The 23,897-nt window shown below is 36.5% G+C and overlaps 1 protein-coding gene across 1 annotated transcript in view; it reads left to right on the forward strand.

Moving 5' to 3' along the window:
- The window catches only part of FBN1 (fibrillin 1), a 290,028-nt gene that overhangs the window by 129,922 nt on the left and 136,209 nt on the right, over positions 1–23,897 (forward strand). Inside the window, exons 6-8 of the mRNA XM_072624719.1 lie at positions 5,369–5,566; positions 9,198–9,323; positions 20,796–20,921. Coding sequence (XP_072480820.1) covers positions 5,369–5,566; positions 9,198–9,323; positions 20,796–20,921 — 450 coding nt within the window. The remainder of the gene's footprint in view (positions 1–5,368; positions 5,567–9,197; positions 9,324–20,795; positions 20,922–23,897) is intronic.

Consider the following 23,897-nt stretch of genomic DNA (forward strand, 5'->3'; position numbering starts at 1 on the left):
TGTACTAGCAATGTAAGGAGAAAACACATGTGAAAAGTTCCCCTTATAGGATTTTAAAGAAGAGACAAAGTGGATATAAATCTATTTTGTTAAAACATTACACTTATCTTAGTTAATTATCTGAAAGGGGAGAAGGTCAAAACCCTTTCCTTCTTACTTTTTATGAAGTTTTTAAAGAGAGAAGATATCTTGATGATTCTGCTTTTCATGGATATTGAGATCTGACAAAGGGTTGCCAGGTAATATTTTCTTCTTGATGGACAAAATAGCTTTTAGGCATTGAAGAATCTCTAGCGAGGTCTTATTGCCTGATTCATATGATCTCGTCTTTCTGATCCCATCTTGATCCACCTGTTTTGTCTTTCAGGCATCCATCAAAAGGTCTATATTAAGTGCCTGTAATTAATACTTACATATTTCAAAATATGTAATTGCATCCATGAGGATATATTTCTTCTATGAATATGGATTGCAACTCCTTCTATACCTTTTTAGGATGGTTTATGAGTGTACATGCCTCCCAGAACTCCTCACTTGGGGGCCAGTGACCAGTCCTGTAATCGAATCCTTTTCAGTTTGGTGAAACACACCATAGCTTGGCATAGATTTTAAGAACCCAGGTCACCCCAATCACCAAGCAGATTTGGGGGTAGAATTTTGTTGAGGCCTGTACTTACTATTCCAAAGAATTGAACCAAAGAAATACATGATGTATTTTATAGTGTATTCAAAAGGGCAGTGTTAGTATTTCAGGGAATTATTACATGACATGATGCACAGAGGTAAGATCTTCTTATTGACTATACCCAACAAAGCCCATCTTGTAACTTTAGCATACTTGACTACTTGGCAATTGTTTCTTTATAATTTTGATTTATTCTTTAATACTTTCCACGAGGTTGGTTGACTGAATCTGAACAAATTTGATACCCTACTGAAGAGAATCAAAATATACCGTGAACTAGATCTTCTTATTTTTAGCCTGTCATCTTGAAGCAAAATGATGACCCATAAAAGTTTGCAAATAGAACAATTTCTATTATAGTCTAATGATTTTTTTTCATTGTGGAGGTTATATAAATGTCTCAAGAATAAATAGTCATTTCTATGTCATATCCAACAAAACAGGGTAGTATTTACATAAAATAAAAACCATTCATTGAGGCCTACAACTCACAGAGTTACAGGTAACACTGTAGAAATCTGGTAGCTATTACAAAATCTGATGTTTTATAGTGGTAATAAAATAGAAAGGATAAGTGGAATCAAGAGAAAAAGTATTCCTATTGGTAAATACTTCAATATTAGAGATTTATCACATCCAGTCATCAGTATTAGATTACGGTAAATGATTGTCATTATTCAGGGACCTTGTTTTATGGAATTGATACATTCCAGCAAAACTGTCTGAAAAAACTATTCAGCTTTTGTTCACTCCCACTGTTATTTATCTCCATCATAAAATCAGTCCTATCACCCTGCCAAAACAAACAAACAAATGAACAACATTCTCTTGGTACGTTGATCTGAAGACCTTTTCGTGAGGAATTTAATTTGACGTTTTTATCAAGTTCTTGCTGTGTGCATAGCACCATTCTAAGCCAGCAGACTATGACTCAGTGGTAAATTCAATTTGCTCCCTGTTATTGTATGGCCTGAAATGTAAAAACCACTTTTAGCTAATGGGCTGTACCAAAACCGGCCCAGATGTGGTCCATGGGCTTGCAGTTTACTGACCCCTGTTCTAAGCAGTGGGATTGAGTTTAACCTAACGCAGTTCAGGCTTGTTGGGGGAAAGGGAGTATACAGTAGCTGTCGCTAGGGAATCCTGGTACTTTTGGCATAGCAGTTGTTCTGCTCCTATGTGGCACATTATCTTTCACTTTTCCAACCCTTAGATCTTTCATCAACAGCCACACATCTATACTGTGAACTAAAGAGTTTTCTTATGAAGAGAACATGAAGAATCTCTCACTATTGGGACTCTAAATTTACAGCTTTCAGTATTATGTTTCCTTCCTTTTCTTTTTGTCTCAGTATTTAGAATATTTTATAGATCTGGTCTGCCAAGTCATGCTGTGGCTGGAGTCACCGAGTTGTTGAAGTTAGTCAACGGGCAGCAAGCAATTACTACATGCCCTTTGTTGTTTAGAGGTTTTGGTCATGTCTGACTCTTTGTGACCCCATTTGGGGATTTTCTTGGCAAAGATATTGGAGTGCGTTGCCATTTCCTTCTCCAGCTCATTTTACAGATGAGGAAACTGAGGCAAACAGGGTTAAGTGACTTGCCTAAGATCACACAGCTAGTAAGTGTCTGAGGCCAGATTTGAACTTGCGTTTTTCTGACTCCAGACCTAGCGCTCTATCCACACTAGGCGACCTAGCTGCCCACACTATATTCCTAGCACTGTGCTAAATGCTAGTGGTACAAAGAAAGGAAAAAAACATAGTCCCTTTCCTTAAGGACCTCACTCATTAATGGCAAAGACAACATGCAAATATACACATGATATGCAGAGTACTGCACAGAGTAAAACTTCACTGAGACTTTTGGGACACCTTGTCTCTATAGTGTAAATGGGGGTAATGCACGGAGGAAAGCACTCGGCCTACTCTCTATGTGTACCTATGATTTGAAAGTCCCTAAATTTTCAGTTTGGAGATAAACATAAGCTTATTAATAATGCAAATAATAATGGCTTAAATTTATTAAATACTTTTAAATTTGTATTTTAGTTGCTAATTCCTTATTTTATCAGGGTTTTTTTTTTTTTTAGTTTAAAATCCTATATAACTGTATCTTTATGTAAGAGATATATTGATGGAAATTGTCCCAGAGAATCTTTTGGTCAGTTATTTTGTAAAATGAATAATCGCATACTGACTCACAGGCCAAAGACCTGGGAACTAGAAGATTAAAGAATAGGGGTCAGGGACAGAGTTTACCATGTAAAGTGTGAGCAAGAGATCTGGGAACCAGGAAATCAGGAAGGTAAGAAGGTACCAGCAGAGGCTAAGCCAGGAAAGAACTGAGGAACTCAGAAGGTCCTTTACTAGCAAACAGACCTTTATCCTGTTGCCTCTCTCCCACCCCTACCTCCAAGTCCCTTGTTGGCTGAATTCCCCAAATAATCTCCTCCAGGGGATTGCTCAGTGCAGCTATACAGTCCATTGTGCACCATTCCCTTCCTAACCCTTCTATAAAACTGAATTTTCCCCAGTTGAATGTCTCTGATAATCAAGAATTATTTATAGTAAGGTAAGTTTGTATTTAGCTAAGTTTCAGGTTATTCATAAGAAAACCTTTCAACATAAGGACTCAGATAATAGTGTATATATGTATGTATGTATCTGGACATATATATGTATATGTATGTATATCTATCTATCATCTATCTATCTATCTATCTATCTATCTATCTATCTATCTATCTATCCATCCATCTATCTATCTATCTGTCTGTCTATCTGTCTATCTACCTATCAAGATCCTTAGAGAGAAATAACTAGATTATAACCCTAAAGGGGACTGGTGTCAAACATCTCTTGTGGCATACAGTATGACTTTAAGAGTAGTCATATTTCAAAACAGTCTAGAGTGTGTAGGTTCAGGTTACAAATAATATTTTTTTGTCATTTTTTAAAGTGTGAAGACTTTGTTTAACATAAAAAGAGGTTACAGACTGTAATTGTCTTTGTCATTTCTTGCTAAAAGATGAAAAAATATTATTAAAATTTCTTAATGTGTGAACACTTATTCAAGTAAATAGACATTGTTCAATTGAGTTGATTATGTTAGATAGAAGTAATAATAATGATTTGTTTACAAATATATTCTGGAAATTTGAACTACCCTAGCTGACACAGCTTTTCCCCCTGACTGGAATGTACCAATCATTCTGGAACTGAGTGAGTTGATGGGGAAGAGGCTTACAATGAGGATTAAAAGCTGTTATATTCTCTAGGGAAGAGTTGGTTACTAAAATGACATGGGGTTGCCAGTGTCTGGTTTTTGTTTTTTTTTTAATCTTTTGTGGGCTGCTGGATAATTTTCTGATTAGCCTAGTAATAGCTCTTCAGACTAGCCTGCCAAGCATTCATGCTCCCAAGATCCACTGTACTTTGAGCCCATTATCCTCATCATTAACTAAGGTGGGGTGGGCAAAAGTAGGGAAATCACTTTAGCAGAAATGTGTAGGATGGAATGATGTAGTAAGAGATACAAGGTAAGGAGGGTCTTGCAATAGTTTTGGTGAGATATGAAAGGGTCTGAGTTAAGGTAGTTAGTTGCTGTGTGAAGAGACAGAGGAAGCAGATGCCAGCAGTGAAGGTAGACATGGTAAGATCTGGTAATTGCTTGGATTTATAGGATGAGGGAGAGTGAGGAGTCAAGGACTGTACCAAGGTTATGAACCTCAGAGATGGAAAAGAGTGGTGATGTCTTTGTCAGAAATGGGCAAATTTGAAACTTCAAAACTCCAAGAAGAATATCCATTACAACAAAACCAACAGTTAGTCACGTAGCATCTTTTTGAAAATCTCCAGTGAGGTGTCTTTCTCCTGCTGAGACTCAGCATTCTCCTTTTGCACAGCTCTAATTATAAAAATGTTGGGGGGTTTCTGACGTAAAATTTAAATGTTCAACTTCCACCTCGTGTTCCTGGTTCTTCCCTAATCGCTGTTCTATGCTCTTCAGATACTTGAAGGTAGCTCTAAACGGAGGGCTCTTTCCTTTCGTGGTTACCCTCCTCTGGACATTCTCCAGCCTGTCTGACTCCATTTTTCCTAAACTGTGGTGCCCAGAACTGAACATCATATACCAGATATAGTCTGACCAGAAGAGAGAATGGCAGAATTCTCACTTCCTTGGTCTTGAAACAGGAACTTCTCAATACAGTTGAAGATGCTATTAGTTTTTTTCTTTTAGGGATGATTAGCTTTAGCTCATTTCCAAGATTGCCAGGCCAGCCCTCTTTCTCTTAGACTTATGGGATTGTCCTGTTGCTCACAGGTCAGCATGTTTTTAGCTCTTTATTAGTGGCATTCGTAATAAATATTTAATATCTTTTGGGGTAGGGTCGTGTGAGGTTTTGTTTCTAGAAATTCCTGTCTTCATTATATAGCAAACAGAGGTTTCCCAGGAAAGAAGAGCCATGGCTGACTGTGTATTAACATCAGGAAATGATTTGATTTAGGTAGCCTAAATCTTTCGTGCTGCATTCACACCCTGTTCCTTATTCTGTAGTCACTGGAGAGGAGCAGCTGGCCACTGCTATCCCTATAGTAACTCTTCCATTGATATGACTTCTGTTCATAAGGGTATTTGGCTTTCTTGGCCCTCAAGGAGCTTCTCCTTTTCTCTTTTCAGATTACAGAACAGGCCCATGTTTCACACTGGTCACCAACCAGATGTGCCAGGGACAGCTCAGCGGGATTGTCTGTACGAAAACTCTGTGCTGTGCCACAGTAGGAAGAGCTTGGGGTCATCCCTGTGAGATGTGCCCAGCCCAGCCTCACCCCTGCCGCCGAGGCTTCATCCCAAACATCCGAACAGGCGCTTGTCAAGGTAAGTCCGGAGCTAGTTTCTCCTTAATATTATTCACGGATTAGTTAATTAATGCATTAATTGTATTGACCTCCCTTGCTCTGGGTAGTTGCTTTCCTGTATATGTGTAAAGGATTGGGGAAAAATGTTGGTTGTAATTAATGCTTCACGATTTTGCTGAGTACATGATGTTCAGAGTAAATGCATTGGTAAGTTGGGTCATGTCAGAGCAGCCAAAATCTTAATAAATTTTTCCCTCCTAGCAGCTCCTTCTTTTGATCTGACAGAGCTGCTTCAGTATACCTCTGACTCCAGGGACAGTGTGACTTTGTATTGAGAGGAATGCTTGGTATCAACACAAAGCAAGATCTGTGAACATGTTATTTGTTTTTCCTAGCCTTTTTTTAAAAGTTGGTTAAATTTGTAGGTGTCCCCTTGTCTCTTTGGTTATACTTATCTGACCTGAAGAAAATTAGACTCAGTGCCACTTAAAATGTCCTCTTAATACGTTCTATACAATGTAGAAATAAATGTGTATTTGTTACAGAATATTAAATCTCCCCAGATGTGGCTGTCTTCTGAGCATGCTTCTCCATCGAAGCCCTTGCAACTGCTTTTGGCTTTTATTCCAGGTCTTCCAGCTGTACAGATTCTTTTATTGTCTGGATGTCTGGCAGGAAACAGGAGAAAGTTAACAGGGGCAACTATGTAGTGAACCAATGGAGACCAAAAACTCCCAGGATTCTATCTTTATAAGGGGGGGAGGGGCGCAAATTTATTTAGCTATCTTCACTGTACTCAAACAAGTTGATGTATTTTTGGTAAATTTAGACTATGCCCACATGACGTAAATATTTTATGCACTTTGGGTAGTCATTTTTTATGCTCAGTTTCAATTTTTTTTTAGATACTATGCAACAAAATAGAACTTGGCTTTAAATACATATTTCCGTGGGTGTCCCTGTTTCACTGGCCAAATAGTATTCCTGGTGCACACCCATGTGCTCTGTGTGCTCTTGGCTAGCATCTGTTACATTGTGGATTAACTGGTTTCTTTGTACCCCAATGTGCAGAGGCATATGTTTAGAGGGGTCAAGAGCAATTGTGGGGCCCCTCAATTCCCTGGGGTTTTTGAAGCAATCATTGTAGGACTTTTAAAAATGTCAGTAAAATGTATTTTTCAATGCTAATTTGTCCAGTAGAGAGCAATATCCAGAGGTTAGAGTGTAGCCCCTGTTAACAAATTGAGGATGTGGAGGATGAAAAAGGGAAGAGGGGGCTGATATTGAGGAATTTTGCTGTTTATTTCACACCTCCTACTGTTTCCTCCACCAACCTTTGCCACCTGTTGGCTTCATCCGCTTCCTCTCAGAAACATACACTCTGCCTCTACTCTTGAGCGTCTAGGATGAAAATCAGTTTATGGGAGATGAAAAAAGGCTATGGAATTGAGAGAGTTATGTTTCTGCTTAAAAATAATACAAGACTCTAGGGACTGGATGATCATTCTCTGTATCTGCTTTGCCAGATGGAGAACCTGGTTAATCAATCAACAAGCATTTATTAAGTGTTTACATATTTCAGTGATTCTGCCATTCTCTCTCTCTCTCTCTCTTTTTAAGGGCATATGTGATTATTTCTTCAGATTTGGGCCAGCTCTCCCTTCCTGGGATATACAAATCCTGCAACCTAATTTGCAGGTGCCCTGGGCACCACAATCCTATTACTCTGAGGTCCTCAGAAAATGGAAACAAATAAAATTCCATACAAAGGAGATGAACTGAGGGGTTTGCCACTTTAGAGTCAGTTGATAGTGAGCCCAATTCTCCAACCTAAAGGTTAGAGAACAGGTATAGGCTCATGTTGCCTCCCTTCCTTAGGGGAAAGGACTGTTTTCATTTTTGTGTTTGTCTATCAAGTGCCTAGTCTAGTACCTAACCCATAGTGGACACTTGAGAAATATATGGCAATTTATTAATTGATGTAACCCCTTGGAGAGAGGGGTGGCCATTCATTTGAATTTTTACCAGGTTGAGAAATTGCCTTGGATGAATGGAGAAATTCTGCTCATGTTACCACACTTTATGTCTAGCAGGGGACAGGCATGCTTATGTGCAGTTAATGCATGGGTATGTTTCTTGCCTTGTATTGCCTTCCATCTTTCCCATGGACATATGGACAAGTACTTATTGTTTAGTCCAACCTGCCCTTTCCTGGGCAGGTGCTAATTTCCCAGAGAAAGACCATCACCATGGGCTTACATTTTTGTGAGAGAATATGCTTCCCTTATTTACCACTTGAGTCCTTGCATGTCCACTAATAGATTTCTAATTTACAAAAACAGTTTTATAGTCAGAAACTTCCTTGACATTTAAAAAACAATCTGTTTTAAAAGTACTGATGAAAAGCACCTAGCAAGAATCTGCTTGCAGGATAGCCATTCTTCTTTGAGCTTTAATTTGATTCTGGTTTGGAAATGAGTACAAAAGAAGAGGTTATTCTGCCCTCCATGCTGTGCTCCAGGAGACGTATGCTCAGAAGGGAATAAAGCTAAATGTGAATTCCTAGTTATCCAAAAACCATGATAAATAGGATACTAGATGATGACAGAAGTAGGGAATTTTGTTTATAAATAAGTTCTCAATAAACTAAAAAGTAACATCTTGGATTTGTATAATTTTTATAAAAATGTTCATATATCAGGTTAATGGAAAGTTCTGGACTCAGGCAGAAGTGAAGTAATCAAATAAAATAAGACCCTAGTTATATTTTCATTTGTAATTTTTATGTGTGAAGCAGAACACTATGTTTTTAAATATTTCTTGAATATATCAAGTTGTAAAAAAGTGTGACATTGTATACCAAAATAAATATTTTGAATTTTGGTATCCCTTTCCCCTCATTTTTTGTTTCAAGAATACATTTTGCTAACGTATTAGAGAATTTGTGAATGGTAGATTCTTTCTTTCTCTTCATATAGTAAAGCAAAAAGCCAGACTCTATATTGGTTTCTGAAATATTTTTTACAAAATATTACACAAAGTGAAGTAAAGCAGTTTAGAAACATCTTCCTTGGGATTTTAGTTATAGTTTAGGTTTTTATGGGTTTTTTTTTATGTAAAGAGAAGAATATATGCATACTTTCAAACATTTTGCCTTTTGAGCACATTGATGACAAATCAATATCTAAGTCTTTAATTATTACATATTTGTGTTTTGCCCTAAACATAGCAAAAACCCAAAAACCCAAAGCTTCATACAGATGGAAACTGAAATTGGACTATAGGAAAAGCAAGGCATGTGTCATCTTTCAGAAGACTGGCAACTTTATTAAATGAATTATTATGTTACAATGTAATTTTTACAGAAGGTTTATCTTTTCATAGTCCAGGATAAAAATGTTATAAAACATGAAGGTAAATTTATTTAGCCTCACTGTGGGTAGGTTGTCAAATTTACTTTCTTAGGAACAAACTGAATGGAAATCACTTTCACATTCTCTCTCTCTCTCTCTCTCTCTCTCTCTCTCTCTCTCTCTCTCTCTCTCTCTCTCTCTCTCTCTCTGTCTCTCTCTCTCTGTCTCTCTCTCTCTCTGTCTCTCTGTGTCTCTGTCTCTCTGTGTCTCTCTTTCTCCCTCTCTCTAATATGACAGATGTGGATGAATGCCAAGCCATCCCTGGGCTCTGTCAAGGAGGAAATTGCATTAACACTGTTGGATCATTTGAGTGCAAGTGCCCTGCTGGACACAAATTTAATGAAGTAACACAAAAATGTGAAGGTAAGACCTTTTATGCCCTATGTCTCAGCGGTGAATGAAGACTTAGGAAGTTTGGGGGAACTCATGTTTCATGACAAGCTTCTTTACGTGTGATTCTTTTACCTTGCTTTTTAAATTGTCCCCTTGAATGTTCAAGTAGAATTCGGTTACCAAGAGTAATATGCTCTTTTGCTGCTGAACCTGAATGAAGTTACATGCTTTCCCATTTTTATAGACTTACAGTAAGAGGTATAACTGAGTCAAATAAATGTTTAAACATGAAACATTTTAAACCAACAGTTTGTTTAAAAATGTTTGAGACATTTTTGTATAATTTTGCAGACATGAATTTGAATTCAACTGTTAGATGTCCTTTATGGTGGGACGTCTTATTGGCTTTTTTCAATTTGTGATTTTTTTTTTTTAATAGAAGAGATTTGGTCATGTGGTCGGTGAGATTTATTTTACATCTCACCAATTCTGCTTTAGGTGTCTGATATGTTTGTGTTCATGAGAAAAATAACTTCCAAAGTTCATTAAACCATGAAAAGTCAATTTTGGATAGTATTTTCTATTCCAATTTGCATTTGGATTATAGAAAGTGACTGGTTTATAGAAAGTATAAAGTATGCAGTTCACATTGACTGCTGTTTGCCAGAAATGGGCTTGACTTCCAGGAAGCTTAATGAAACATAATGATTGTAGGTACAGAGGAAAGAGCATTAGATCTGGGTTCAGATTCTATCTCTGACACCTGCTGCCTGTGTGATATTGACCCCTCTGGACCTTAGCTTCCTCATCTGTAAAATAAAGGGCTTGTACCATATTGGTTACTGAGATCTCCTTCTCCTTGGATCTATGATTTCATATCTTCTTGGGACCAAAATTTTCAGGAAGTAAAGAAATGGGTAAATCTGAATTATCTTTTCTTTATTAGAATACAGGCCTCTTATATCGCTACTTCAGGAAATTTGACATTTGAATGGAATTAAATTCTTAAAACTTTGGTTTTAGCGTTAAATTATATATTAAGTGATCAATAGAAAATTCCTTCTATCAGCTTTAGTCTACAAAAACTACCTGGTATGTCTTGAAGTACCACTTCATTGGATGGCTTATCTATTGAAAACTGTCATTACATTATGTAATTCCTTCCCCGAGTGAAGACATTCCTTTGGAGTCATTTGTCTGCGTTTTATTCCTTACTCTTTTGTTGCTATTGCTGTTAATTTAGATTTAATCCCTAACAATTAAGTGAAGTCCTCAGATTGAGGGGTAGTTGAATAATTTCCATTTCAGAATTCTATTGTCAAAATATCTTAAAATTTCAGGTTTGAATTCTGGCAGAATTCTGCTCCAACATTAGGTGTTTGGGTCACTGGAGTACTGTGTAGTTTATCACTCATCTGTTGGAGGATATCTTCAATTTTAAAGGATCTGTGTTCCCATTAATGTGACTATCCCTTCATTATTCTTAAGTTTGCATCTTATCCATGCCTTCTTGTATGAGTCTTGTCCAAATTCTTCCATAGACCCTTTTAGAAGATCTACTGAATATGCTCATAGCCTCCTACCTTCTTTGCCTAACATATACTTCCTTGATGATATCCCCTATACTATTTCTTGAGTGGAGGTCGTCAGATATATGTAGCAGCTGACTTACACCCACCATTCATCTATCTCTCCTTTGTATATCCAATTACCTGTAATTTTAATTCCTTGAGGTTTATGCTATCCCAAGATATAACTTAACAACATTGCTAGGAGAACATTTGTATCAAAAAGACAGATCTTTGCACTGAGGGAACAGCTTGGTTACATTAAAAACATTGTGAAGTTTCCCCAGTGCAAAGCAGCCCACTCTTTTCTTCTTACTTCATTTTTGGCCCAACTCATTGTCCATCTGTATTTCCATTCCTGAATGTAAGTACTGATGGAAAAAGTCACTGGAATGACCATGCAATCGCAAGTACTTCTGGGCAGTAGGCATTATCCATCCATTTGATTCTTTCCTGTTTGGATTATTAGACTGATATTTTTTTATATAATTATGGATCTCATGGAGGGGACTGTTTAATATTCTAGGACTTAATGCAAGCAGCATAATATCTGTAAACAAGAGCATTCGGAGGACTTGGTCATCTATAGAGACTTCCTCTTCCATTTGAATCCAGTGTAAGACATCTTTCATGGCTATGATTTTATGAAGACTATTGTTGAAATGTATTTCTGATGCTAACCATCAATAGGTCTTTGCACAAAGCTTTCCTTCTGGAGGAAACTGGCCAGAGAATGACAAATGGATATAACATGGAACAAATATGTAAGCATTTCTTTCACGATCTACTTTTTATCATTAGTGAAAGAGAAATCCCTATATTTGGTTTATACCTCAATCCCTAGTGCACTATATAAAGAAGTAGAAAAGGGATGCATGAAGATAAAGAAGGGATATGGGACTAGATCAGACTAAACACACAATGAAGGAATCCATGTTGAAATGTCTTGAAAACATTAAAAGATCATGTCCTAAGGTATTTCAGAGAGAAGATACCAAAAGAATGGGGGAGGGGGAAACTTGCAAATGAAATTAATAGTCCCCAAAAGCATCTAAGAGAACATCATTAACTACTGGTCCATGTCTGCTTTCTCATCTTTAGAAGATTTTTGTGAGAATGATCTACATACGAAACAAAACACATGCTCAATAAAAATAGGAGAAGGGAACAGGCAATCTTTTGTAGTCAGTTCTCACAGCAACCTATATGTTTATAGTTACAATTCAAAGTAGAGAAAATATAAGACCATATTGTGTTTATTTTTCAGTTATAATAACAAGAAGGCATTTGACTCAGTAGTACAAAATGTTCCTTTTTAAACCTTTCTGTTACATTGAGGACTCTCTCATGCACATGCAAAGATTTTACAGGATTTGGAGGGGGACCCAGGGTGGTAAAGTGACAGGAAGCAACACAGTAGGCTGCTCCCCCCTCCCCCCTCAAACTCATCCAAACAGATCTAGAAAATATAGCAGACTAAATATTGATGGGAAAATCCAAGAAAAAAGTACTGAGTCTCTTTTCCAGCCCAAGTGGACACAGGGCGGTAGAGAGGTCTGCAGACACTGGGATAGGCTCACCAGGAGCAGATGTACAGAGCATTTTAATGCAAGGAAACACTGTACACCAAAGCAAGAGGAGACCCATACTAGGGCACTGAAAGGAGAGCAAAAGCCACTTGACAGCTTTGTCACATACTGCCCAGTGCCTAGTAACAGATTCAGGATGGACTGAAGAAGGGGCATGTGCACAGAGGTGGCATTCTGGATTAGGGAATGGCTGTAGTCCCTGTCATATCCAGAAAGGAACAAGTTCTGAAGCAAAGAACAGCAGTGTGGCTCAGATCCCAGGAAGAGAGCAGGGTCTCAGTTCTAGCATCTGTCCTAGCCTGAAACCTACAAAGGAATAGTCAGGAGTAGGAATCCTAGCCAAAGGGGAACAAGCTGTTCTGTCATGATGAACCAGTAGAGCTTCCCACATGGCTGGTAGCATGGAAGTCCAACAGTCTACTGTTACTCAGTTCTAAAACCAGAAAAGGAACTTGCAGAGCTCAGACCAGTGGGCAACAACCAGAAATTCCTTGGATCAGACCACTTTGAAAGCATTGAAAGCTTACAAGTCCCTGTCCTGAGCTATCTTTTAGAGTCTGTTTTCTTTCTGGAAGGGCTGAGAGCCTGACTCCAGTATCAAGTCTGATGTCAAGAAAATAGGCTGAAAGAATGAAAGAAGAGAAAATGATTCCCACCATAAAGAGTTATTATGGTGATAGAGATACTCAAGACAAAAATATAGAAAAAAGAGAATAACTCTAAAACATCCACAAGCAAATCCTCAAAGAAAAATAGCTTAGTCACAAATTCAGCTAGAAAACCTGAAAGAGATAAAACAGGGAATTTTAAAAAAATAATTTAATTTTTAAAAAATAAATTAAGTGGAAAAATTTGGAAAAGAAATGAGAGTTATGGGAGAAAAAAACTGGAAAGGGAATTAACAGCGTGGCACAAGAAATACAAAACCTTGCTCAAGCAAAAATTTCATGAAAATTCAAATAGACCAAATAGAAACCAACCACTTCATAAGATAACAGGAGATATTAAAACAAGTCAAAACACTGAAAAAAAGAAGAAAATTTAAAATCTCTCATAGAAACAAACAGCTGACCTGGAAAGCATATCAAGGAGGAAAAAAAGTTAAGAATCACTGTACTACATCAATACTATGTCACAAAAGAAAGCATAGACATCACATTTTTAAGAAATCTTAAAAGAAAACTGCCCACATCTCTTAGAACCAGAAGGCAAGTGGAACAGAATGAATCCACTGGTTACTTTTTGAAACAAGCTCCCCAACTGAATACGCCCAGGAACGTTATAGCCAATATCCAAGGGGAAAAAAATCAAGCGACCAGAAAGAAATAATTCAAGTACTGAGTCAGGATAACACATGATTTAGCAGCCACCAATATTAATGAGAGGAGAGCTTGGAATATGATGTTTCATAAAGAAAATCGTAGAGCCTTGCAGCCAGAAATAAATTGTCCATCAAAACTGAATATAATCCTGTAGGTGGAAAAAAATGAACCTTTAATGAAATGAAGGTGGAGAGAAATGAAGGCAATTAGTGTTACACAAAAACTCACAGAATTTTGAATTTTGAATGATCTTCAAAGGCCATTTAATGTCCAACCTAGGCCTGAATAAAGAATCCTGTGCCACGTACCTGACAAGTGTTCATCTAGCTTTTGTTTGAAGACATCCAATGCTGTGACTGCCTATGGATAGTTCTAATTATTAGGAACATTTTCTTCACATTAAACCTATATTTGCATCTTTGCAATTTGCACCCAGATTACCTGTTTCTGTCCTCTGAAATCAAGTAAAACAAGTTGAATCCCTTTTTCACGTAACATTCATTCACTACATGAAGACGATTATCTTGTCCCCAGAGATGCTGTATGACTGTTGAATTATACAGATAGACATAATCGCTGATGAATCAAAATTGAGTCATCTAAAAGTCAACACACTATGGCCTTAAATGGGCATATTGCCATGCAAAATTTCATACAAAAATTGACACAAAGCAAATCAATTGAAAGATAAGTGACTAGAAAAAGGTAATAGATGTATCAAGGAACAAGTGATAGTTCACAGACACATTTCCCCAGTTCTCTCATTTGGACTTAATCATATTATCTCCTTATCTCAGCTATTCAAGGACATATATACCTTGCTCTACACCTCAAACCCTCTCCCCCCCCCCCCGCCCCAATCCCTAATAAATAGTAAACTGTTAACTCTTTGGAAGCATTGACTTGGTTACAAAGCTTTGTGTATTACCAATGATAAATGCTTGTGGAAATTAAGTGCCTTCTTCTTAAGATCTGTGTTATTTCCAAAGACCTCCCTTTTAGTTATCCCAAAAGAATACTCTTAAACTAAATAATCTTTTGGGCATTTGTGTCTTAGCAACAGCAGTAACACTCTAAATGTGAATCTGCTTCTCTCCTCTCCATTCTCCCACTCCACCCCCTTGGTAAGTTTGAGATGTCATGCCAGTTTTGCTTCTTTCAGGTCAACCCCTTGGCTCCATCTTTCTCCCCAATATGTATTAAAGACTTTAGTTCAATTTACATCCATCAAGTTGGAATAGACCCAGTTACCTTTATGAAACTTCACAATGACAATACTGTTTATATTAACATAAGCTCTAATATAAGCAGTAAAATATTGTTTGGTTTAGCCCCAATCCTAGAATAGAAAATGGTGATTTTGCTTTTAAAAAGATCACAATGTTGCTTTTAAAACAAACATGGAGAACTTGAGTCAGAAGACACTTGAATCTAGTCCACTTATATCTGAATTATTCTTTGTTAATTAAGGATTGTGCTCAGACCTGAAAACTTCAGTTTGGTTCAGTGTCTTCTACTCCTCTGAGGTTTGGAACAAAATCTTCAACAAACACTTAACAGTTCAAGACAGAAAATCTTATGTTCTGAGCATGCCCATACATGGAATGGATGGTAGCCGGCACTACTAATATTATAGCTGCCCCCTGAGTTTTCTCTTAGAAGGCCTTATGCAAGAAGGACTTATGAAGAAATGTCCAAACTTATTAGAAACAGATAGAGCTGAAATAAGAATAATATGATTGCATTGAATGGGGCAGTTAGAGTTGTTGGGGTTCTTCTGCATCATAAAGTGACTCACACAGAAGATGATTATGCCTTGGTCCGTAACCCCTCAGCAGGCTCATAATAATGTACTGATGTACTCAAATGAGAATTTTCCGACCAAGTCCAAGAGTTGTGGGGTGTGCCTAATTTTATATGATGAACTCATCTCTGAAGATTTGTGTGTAAATTAAACTTTTGTGAATTGAGCCAAGTTTTAGAAAATGACTACCATTTAAAGAATTTTTTGGTAGATTGTTTTTGTAAAATTTATCACTTTATCACATTAACTTATCTATTTTCACATATTCTCACAAGTTGAGTTTACTCAAAGTGATGTCTACCCTACATTAGACATAGACCTAGACTCATGATTTAGAGCTGGAAGGGAATTTCAGAGGTCTTTGAACCATTCTGTATATTTTCCAGATGAGAAAACTGAGGCTTACAGACAGTAAGTGACTTGCCCATGAATGCACAAAAAAGTAGCAAGGACTGAATGTTAACTCAGAATCAGAGTATCTTATAGCTACAATGATTTCCTGTCCATTATCATGTTTGAGCTGCAAAATAACCCAGTGAGGAAGGTGATGCAAGCATTCTCATTGCCATTTAACAAATGAGAAAAGCATGATAGAGAGAAATAGTTACTTTCTCCCAAGGTCACAAAGCTTTTAAGTATTGGAGGTAGCTAGGTGGTACAGTGGAAAGGACACTGAGCCTGGAGTCAGGAAAACCTGAGTTCAAATCCAGCTTTGAATGCATTATTTATGTGACTGTGAGTAGACAAGTTAACTTTTATCTGCCTCAGTTTCCTCATCTGTAGAATGGGGATAGAAGTAGCAACTACCTCCCAGGGTTATTGGGAGGCTAAAACGAGATAGTATTTGCAAAGTGTTTTGCAAACTTTAAAGCCCTGCATAAATGCTAGCTATTATTTTCATATAATGCTTTAAAATACAAGGTGCTTGATGTATGTAACCTTATTTGATGCTAACTCCTACCTTGTCTGGTTTACTTCCCTCATGTCGCAGATAAGGGAACTGAGATTCATAGGACTTAGGTGACTTGCCCAGGGTTGGAGGAGGGATTTGAATACCTGTCTTCTGGCTCTTAGTCCTTTATTCTTTCACACTATACCTTGCTGCCTTGATCATTGATGAGCAGTGATCAAAATTTCTAATACTATGTTAATGAATGTTATTGATCACTCTTTGTAAGCATTCTCTTAAACTAGATTTAACTCTGAAAGAGTTTATTTCAGAACAGATTCATTTTCTGCTTATAAGTAGCTTAAAGGAGCCATGTTTGGACTAGTTTTCCAAATACTATATTTCTAATATATACACTCTAGTTTTTCTTGCTTATTCAATGTTTATAAAGATAACATATTAAAATATTTTATTTCTGAAATGTGAAAATAAGCTTTAAAAATTTTTCTGTCTTAGATTACCCTATTATATTTTTAAAATTAGTTCCAGCCATTAAGATTTTCAGTTAAGGTTTCTTCCCTTCCTCTCTTAGTGGAAATGTTTAGATGAAAGGTTATCCAAAACTAACACTTGACAAAATGGATTCTAGACATGGAAAACAGTAATAGATTAAATATACGACACTGTACTTGTCTTGTCTGTGACGAATATATAGGCCATGAAGAATGGGGGAAAGAAATTTGCCAACAGTGTATTCCTGTAGTCATACCATATTGCAGTCATACCATATTCCTTCCCTTAAAATATCCTAGTTAGCATGAAGATGGAAGATATCTTCGCACACACCTTTTGTAGAAAGTAGTAGAAAAGATTACCTCATATTTTCCTATGTGCTTCTCCAGAGTTGCATTGAAATCCTGTGTTAGCATATACAGTAGTTAGTGAAACGGTGATAGTGTTTTGCTCATACTTAATCCTTAATGCTTAATGGTATACTTTTAAAAGATTTAGTTGCCACTATATTTGACCAAATATATTCTATGCAGCCTCTATTGCTTCTCAGTCACAAATTAGACTGGTTTTATTAACAAGAAATTTATGGTACGTGACCTCACCTGAGCCCTTACTCCTATGCAACAATCCTATTCTTATTTGATATCTGATCCTATTTCCTGAATATGATTATTTTAAACTTTGTCCTCTGTTTTCAAGTCCCCAGTTGCATCCCTAAAACTTTCACTTATGTCAACAGGTTTACTACTTCAATGAAAGCCTGGCTGAGACTTACCTCTCTAGCTGATACACTTTTGCACTCCCTTTTAAGTATTCTGTGGTCCTGCCAAACTGACTTCTTCATCACTCACAACTTTCCATTTCTTATCTCTGTGCCTAAGCAATGGCCATTCCTCATGCCTGAAATGCTTTCCCTCACATCTTATTTCTTCGAATCTCTAATATCCTTCAAAACTCATGCCAAGTGCGCCATCTATATGAGGCCCTTCCTGATCATGCTTTCCCCGACTGCTAGTGTCTTTCTACCCCACTTTATCTTGTATTTTTATTTTGCATATATGTATATGTTGTATATTCCTTGATAGAATATAAACTTCTTGAGGGCAGGTAATATTTATTTCATTTTGTCTTTGTATTCTCAGCACCTAACACATAGAAAATTACTGGCACCTAGAAAATATTTAATAAATTCTTATTGATTGAATAAATGATTGAGACTATCCAATAGGATATCTCTCATCTCCCTTTATGTGCTTCTTTGAACATCCTAGCATCATCACTCTTTTCTGTTGTCTGTTATCACATAAGAGATTGCCTTCCTCCTTCTACCTGTGACACTGATCCCATTTCTCTCATTAAAAGGGTCTTGCTCTAGATATCCCTCTCCTCTTTCTCATCCTTCTATCTTTTCCTGTTTGGTTAGTTCTGTCCTCTCTCTCTCTCTCTCTCTCTCTCTCTCTCTCTCTCTCTCTCTCTCTCTCTCTCTCTCTCTATATATATATATATATATATATATATGTGTGTGTGTGTGTGTGTGTGTATGTATATATGTATATATATTTATATATGCATATATATATATATAAATAGACTGAGGTCTTCATAATTTTTAAATGAATAAAAAAGCCTTCCTATAAAACTACTATTGAAAGCTCTACCATTTAGCCAATTTTTCATGTTTCAAAAATTTTGCATTACTTTTTCTCAGTTCTCATTCTCCTTGGCCTTTGTATAACATTTCTAAACTGTTGATGATCTCATCTTTTGGATCCTCCTCCTTTTGCTTGATGGCTGTGACACTGTTTTCTGCTATTTCTCCATCTTCCCGTTGGTATTGTGCTGCCCTCATGGTTTCTTTCAACTATTTATCATACTTCCACTGCCCTCTGAGTGAAATGGATGAATATGATGAAGACCCTGTCCTTGGTCCTTTTTACTTCTCCCTTTGCACCTACTCTTGTAGCTATCTTATCCAATGCCATGGCTCTAGTGCTCCATTTCCATGCAGTTTACTACCAAATGTCAAATGACTTCTTGTTGCTTAGAAGATAAAATGTATACTCTTTAATGTGAAATTTAATGCCTTTAAAATCTGGCATGAGCCTTCCTTTCCAAACATATTTCTTTCTCTTTCCCTTCATATACTCTATTCTACAGGCAGAATTCAATTTGATTAAGCACCTACTACATACACAAGGAACTGTCCTTGGTACTGGAGCTACAAAGAAAAAAAATGTTACAAATTCTTCCCCCAAAGAACTTATGTTCTTTTGGAAGTATATTATATATGCAAACAAGTAAATGAGCAATTTGAGGAAAGAGAAAGCTCTAACAAGGTGGAAGAAGGGAGGGAGAGAGGGAGCTGTGAAGCAGGAAAGCTTCACATAGGAGATTGTGGCACTTGAACTAAACTTTGAAGGCAGATAAGTATTCTGAAAGGTAGAGATAAGAAGGGAGTGCATTTCAGATATGCAGAATAGCTAAAGTGAAGAAAGGGAGGTGAGAGATGGCATGTAGAGGTTAGGGAATATTAGCAATACATCCCAGCTAAAATATAGAGTTCAGGAAGGGGAGCAATGTGAATTAAAGCTGTAAAGAAAGGTTGTAGTCAAATCATGGAGGTCCTTAAATGTCAGTCTTAGGAGTTTATCTTTTCTCCAAAGGCAAAAGGAAGCCAGCCACTAAAAGTTTTGATCAATGGAATGACATGGTTGGGCCTGTGTCTTAGGAGTATTAAGGTGATTTAGAACTTGAAAAGTACAGAGATTATTTGGAAAAGTGAGATATAATATTGAAAATGATGAGATATAATCAAGAAGGATGAAAGAACAGGGTCAGTGAAAGTGGTGATGAGATTAGGGGAAGAACTATAAAATTAATAGGACAAGTTAATAGTGGTAACTCTAAGGCTTAATATAACTTGTACTCTATTAAAAGAAAAAGAGAATTACAACTCCAGGTTTTCTTATCGACCTTATAATTGTAATAATAACTTACATTCCTTTATTTATTCATTTATTATTTATTACAAGAATTTTGTTTTTGTTTTCCCAATGGGAATGAGGTGAGAGTGAGACAAAGTAGATTTTTAGTTGATTAAAATTTAAGCTTATTTTAAAATTATAGAAGTCTAATAATTGCCTGAATACACAGACAGAAATGACTCCTAAAAAATAAATAAATAAATAAAGGAAAGTGTTCAGAAAAATCGTGTAGCTTCTTAGAGAATTCAACTGATGTAATAAAAAAAATTATTTAGAATAGGGAAAATCATGAGTGGAATACTGAAAATCATTCATTATCTTTTTATTTAACTATGAATATTTTTCCCTATCTCCTACTTTTCTTCTAATTTTATCTGCCTTGGTTTTGTTTTGTAAAATATTTGATTTATTTAGTCAGAATTATTCTTTCATGTCTTGTGATTCCCTGTCTCTTGTTTGGTTATGAACTCATCCCCTATCCAAAGATCTGACAGGTAATTTCTTCCATGTGCCACTAATTTGCTTATGATATCACCTTTATGTCTAAATCACATATCCATTTGGAGCTTAATATCTTGGTATACAGTGCAAGATGTTGGTCAGATGTTTTTGGTTTACTGGACCACCTTTATAAGATTCTAAGGTTCTTTCTTGAGAGAAAGAATAAATTAACATATTACGTGCTGACCATGTTATAACTGGCTCTTACTGCTTCAAGTTTAATTGTTTCAGGGGACCTGATCTGACTGGCAATGTATCTAAACCCACATAATATAAGCCATTTATATAACAGGCTTCTGATGTTTGCTAAATATTTCTTTGTTACGTTACAGATATTGATGAGTGCGCCACTATCCCTGGAGTCTGCGATGGGGGTGAATGTTCAAACACTGTCAGCAGTTATTTTTGCAAATGCCCCCCAGGATTTTATACCTCTCCTGATGGAACCAGATGTATAGGTAGGTGAAATGAAAATGGGGTGCATTGTTGATGGAGCTCTGTTATGAAAATTTACTAAGTAGATGATATTTGCTTCCATACTGAGCCATTTGCTGAGTAAATTTGCTCAGCAGAACACATAATACTACTATATCATCTCCACTTAGGACAGAACCTTAATCTTATGCAAAGGTTGGTAGGTGCATGCCTTCTTTAATGAGTCTATAACTCAATAACTCAGTAGTTCAGTGCTGAATTAGCATACCTCAAATAGGTCAGAGTAATGCATCACAGTGTGGTCTATGATACAGACTTGCCTCCAGGAATAGTCTGAGGACATGAATCAATTCTCCCATCCATCTATGCATGTGATCTTAAGGATTTCAACAATCTGACTTCTCCACTGCCTAACAGGAATCTCCCATTCTAGCCAAGAAGGTTTACTTACCATCCCTAGGACATACCATATGCTTACTCTCCACTTGGAATACTCCTCACTACTAATATACTCCAAACCTCAGATTACATCTCCCAAGCCTTTTTTTTCTGTGAACCCTTTCCTGTTCCTCCCACTGGCAGACAAGCTTTCCCTCTCTCGAACTCCTTAGTACTGCTAATCCATACCACTCCTGTATCATGCCATCTGTACCATATCTTAGAATTCCTTCTATTAAAATTAATTTTAATGTCTATGTATTTTATCTTTTTGACTGTTATAAGGTTTTCTTGTGAGCCGTTGATTTAGCTTATGGGTTTTGTTCACCTAAATACATCTCTAATTAATAGAATTTGGGGCAATGTAACAAAATGAACTAAAAAAAATTTATGCCTTCAAGAGAAGAAAATATTTTTGAATGTGTCAAGATTACATAGGCAAGCTAGTACTACCTGGAAATCTGCTTTACTCAAGGTCCTTAAACGATTTCTGGTTATTATGCCTTCTCCCACTTATTAAACCACAGAGTCTCTTAAGATTCTGACTTTTTTTTTCACAATTTCCACAACTTCTTGTCTATAAGTGAGCATTATTGTTTGTGAGTGTTGGTCATTTATAAGTCAGATGTTTTAAGTCTGGGACTGCTTATATACACAAACATGATTTATTGCTCTGCCAACCTTCAGTTGCAAAATTTTTATCCAAGTCCCTGAGCTCTAAATCTAATGAGTGACCCATCAGGCTAAAAACAGACATGTCAACACAGACACAATTCCTAATTTTCCCAAACATAAGTGGATATTAGCCAGTTGATTGAATTTAGCACTGAGTGTTGCAGCCGTAGCCTGAAATTCTATTTGTAACCTGAAAGTAGACCACACTGTAAATTATATGTACATATTTCATAGTATGGTCAAGTGTTTCCATTAGGTTGTGACCACCAAACTTATTTGCACCTGGAACATCACACTAGGTTTCAATGTGTAGCTCCACTCACAGTAGCCTTTGGTGTGAACCCAAGACATTCTCTGAATACTGAACTTCAAGCATTATATGGTTTTAAGTATTTGCAAATTTATCACATCTTGAAAGGTTCTACAGATACTGTTTCTTAATCCTCTTTATGAGGAGCTCCTGTCCTCAGCTTCACAAAGCCAACACTGTTGCGAGTTCTATCGAATCCATTCATCCTGGAACCTGCTACATTAAACTTCCTTTGCCCCTTAGTTGGGAGTTCAGTCTGACCAATGGTACAGGAACTTGAACCACAGAAAAAAATTTAGAAAGCAATTTAATACTTGCCAGTGGTTTAAAAATATTTTTTAGAATTTTTTTTTGCTTTTCAAAAACTAACCCATAACTTTGTTTTATGATTTGTTTATGTTTTTTAGACTTCTTGATGTTAGTGATTTAAGTGTCTCTAAATGAAATTTGTTTCTACTTAGTAGCTGAATTGGAGGATGACGTAGTGTAAACAGTTTCTGGTCAGGTTTTAGCCATGTTGGTTATGGTCGTCATTCACTGCATCCTTGTTGGCTTCCTCATTAGAAAGTACGTCCATGAAGTTTTCCCACATATATGCACAAGGACTAAAATTTCCAATCATTGTCTTTTTTATTTAATATTTTCCTAATTTCAAAGTACATATCACAATGTCTTTATCCTGTTGAATCACATACAAGAAGCATTTTTTTTTAACTTTTTTGGGTTGAGGACATGTGAAAACTTCAATTTCCTTTTACTTCTTAATTTTCCTAATAGTTAGGAAACTTCATACTTTTTAAAAAAGTCATAGCTCCTGTAATCCTTGAACATGTTTCCCATAAATTTTATTAACCTTCCCTCCATGTAGTGACTATTAACACCTGCAAAAAACAAAACCAAACCACAAAACTCTCCCTGTTAGTTTATTAGACTCATTTGTTTGAAAAAACTAAATATGTGTGTGTGTGTGTGGGGGGGAGTGATACAGGTTAAAATAAATATTGGTGTTACCCTTTTTAAGCAACTTGATGTTTTTCAGTTTTGAAAAACTGGATAAAGATGAGGAATAAATGATTCACTCTAAAGTAGTCTTTACTCGATGAAAAAATTTACTCTCGAATCCTTTAGCTAATGAGATTACCTAGTAATATTTAAAATACTACTCGGTTTATGAAAATTGGATTTATGTTCAACTTATGGAAAGTGTATTTTGCTTCAAGTTAAATATCCATGTAGACATCTGGTAGGTGAATACAGATAGTAGGTAGTGGGTTATCTATTTCCCATTTATCATAGCAATATCTCACTTGAAACCTACTAAAACATCACATTTCTGTTTTGTCATGTGCTATTGTTCTGGTAGCACTGACTTGTATTGTGGTGTGTCATATGTTATCATGACAAGGATGTACCCCAAGGAAAGTTAATATCTAGAAATGTGTCATGCTATGTTGCTTTGAAAAGATAACTTTCTTGCCAAGAAATAATTCCTCCAAGAAATGTCATATCCTATAGGAGTATTTGGAATCATGAATAGTTTAATCTGTGAATTTTAATTAGTTCCTTTTAAAACCCT

This window comes from Notamacropus eugenii, chromosome 7 (assembly GCF_028372415.1).
Source record: "Notamacropus eugenii isolate mMacEug1 chromosome 7, mMacEug1.pri_v2, whole genome shotgun sequence".
NCBI classification, from domain to species: domain Eukaryota; kingdom Metazoa; phylum Chordata; class Mammalia; order Diprotodontia; family Macropodidae; genus Notamacropus; species Notamacropus eugenii.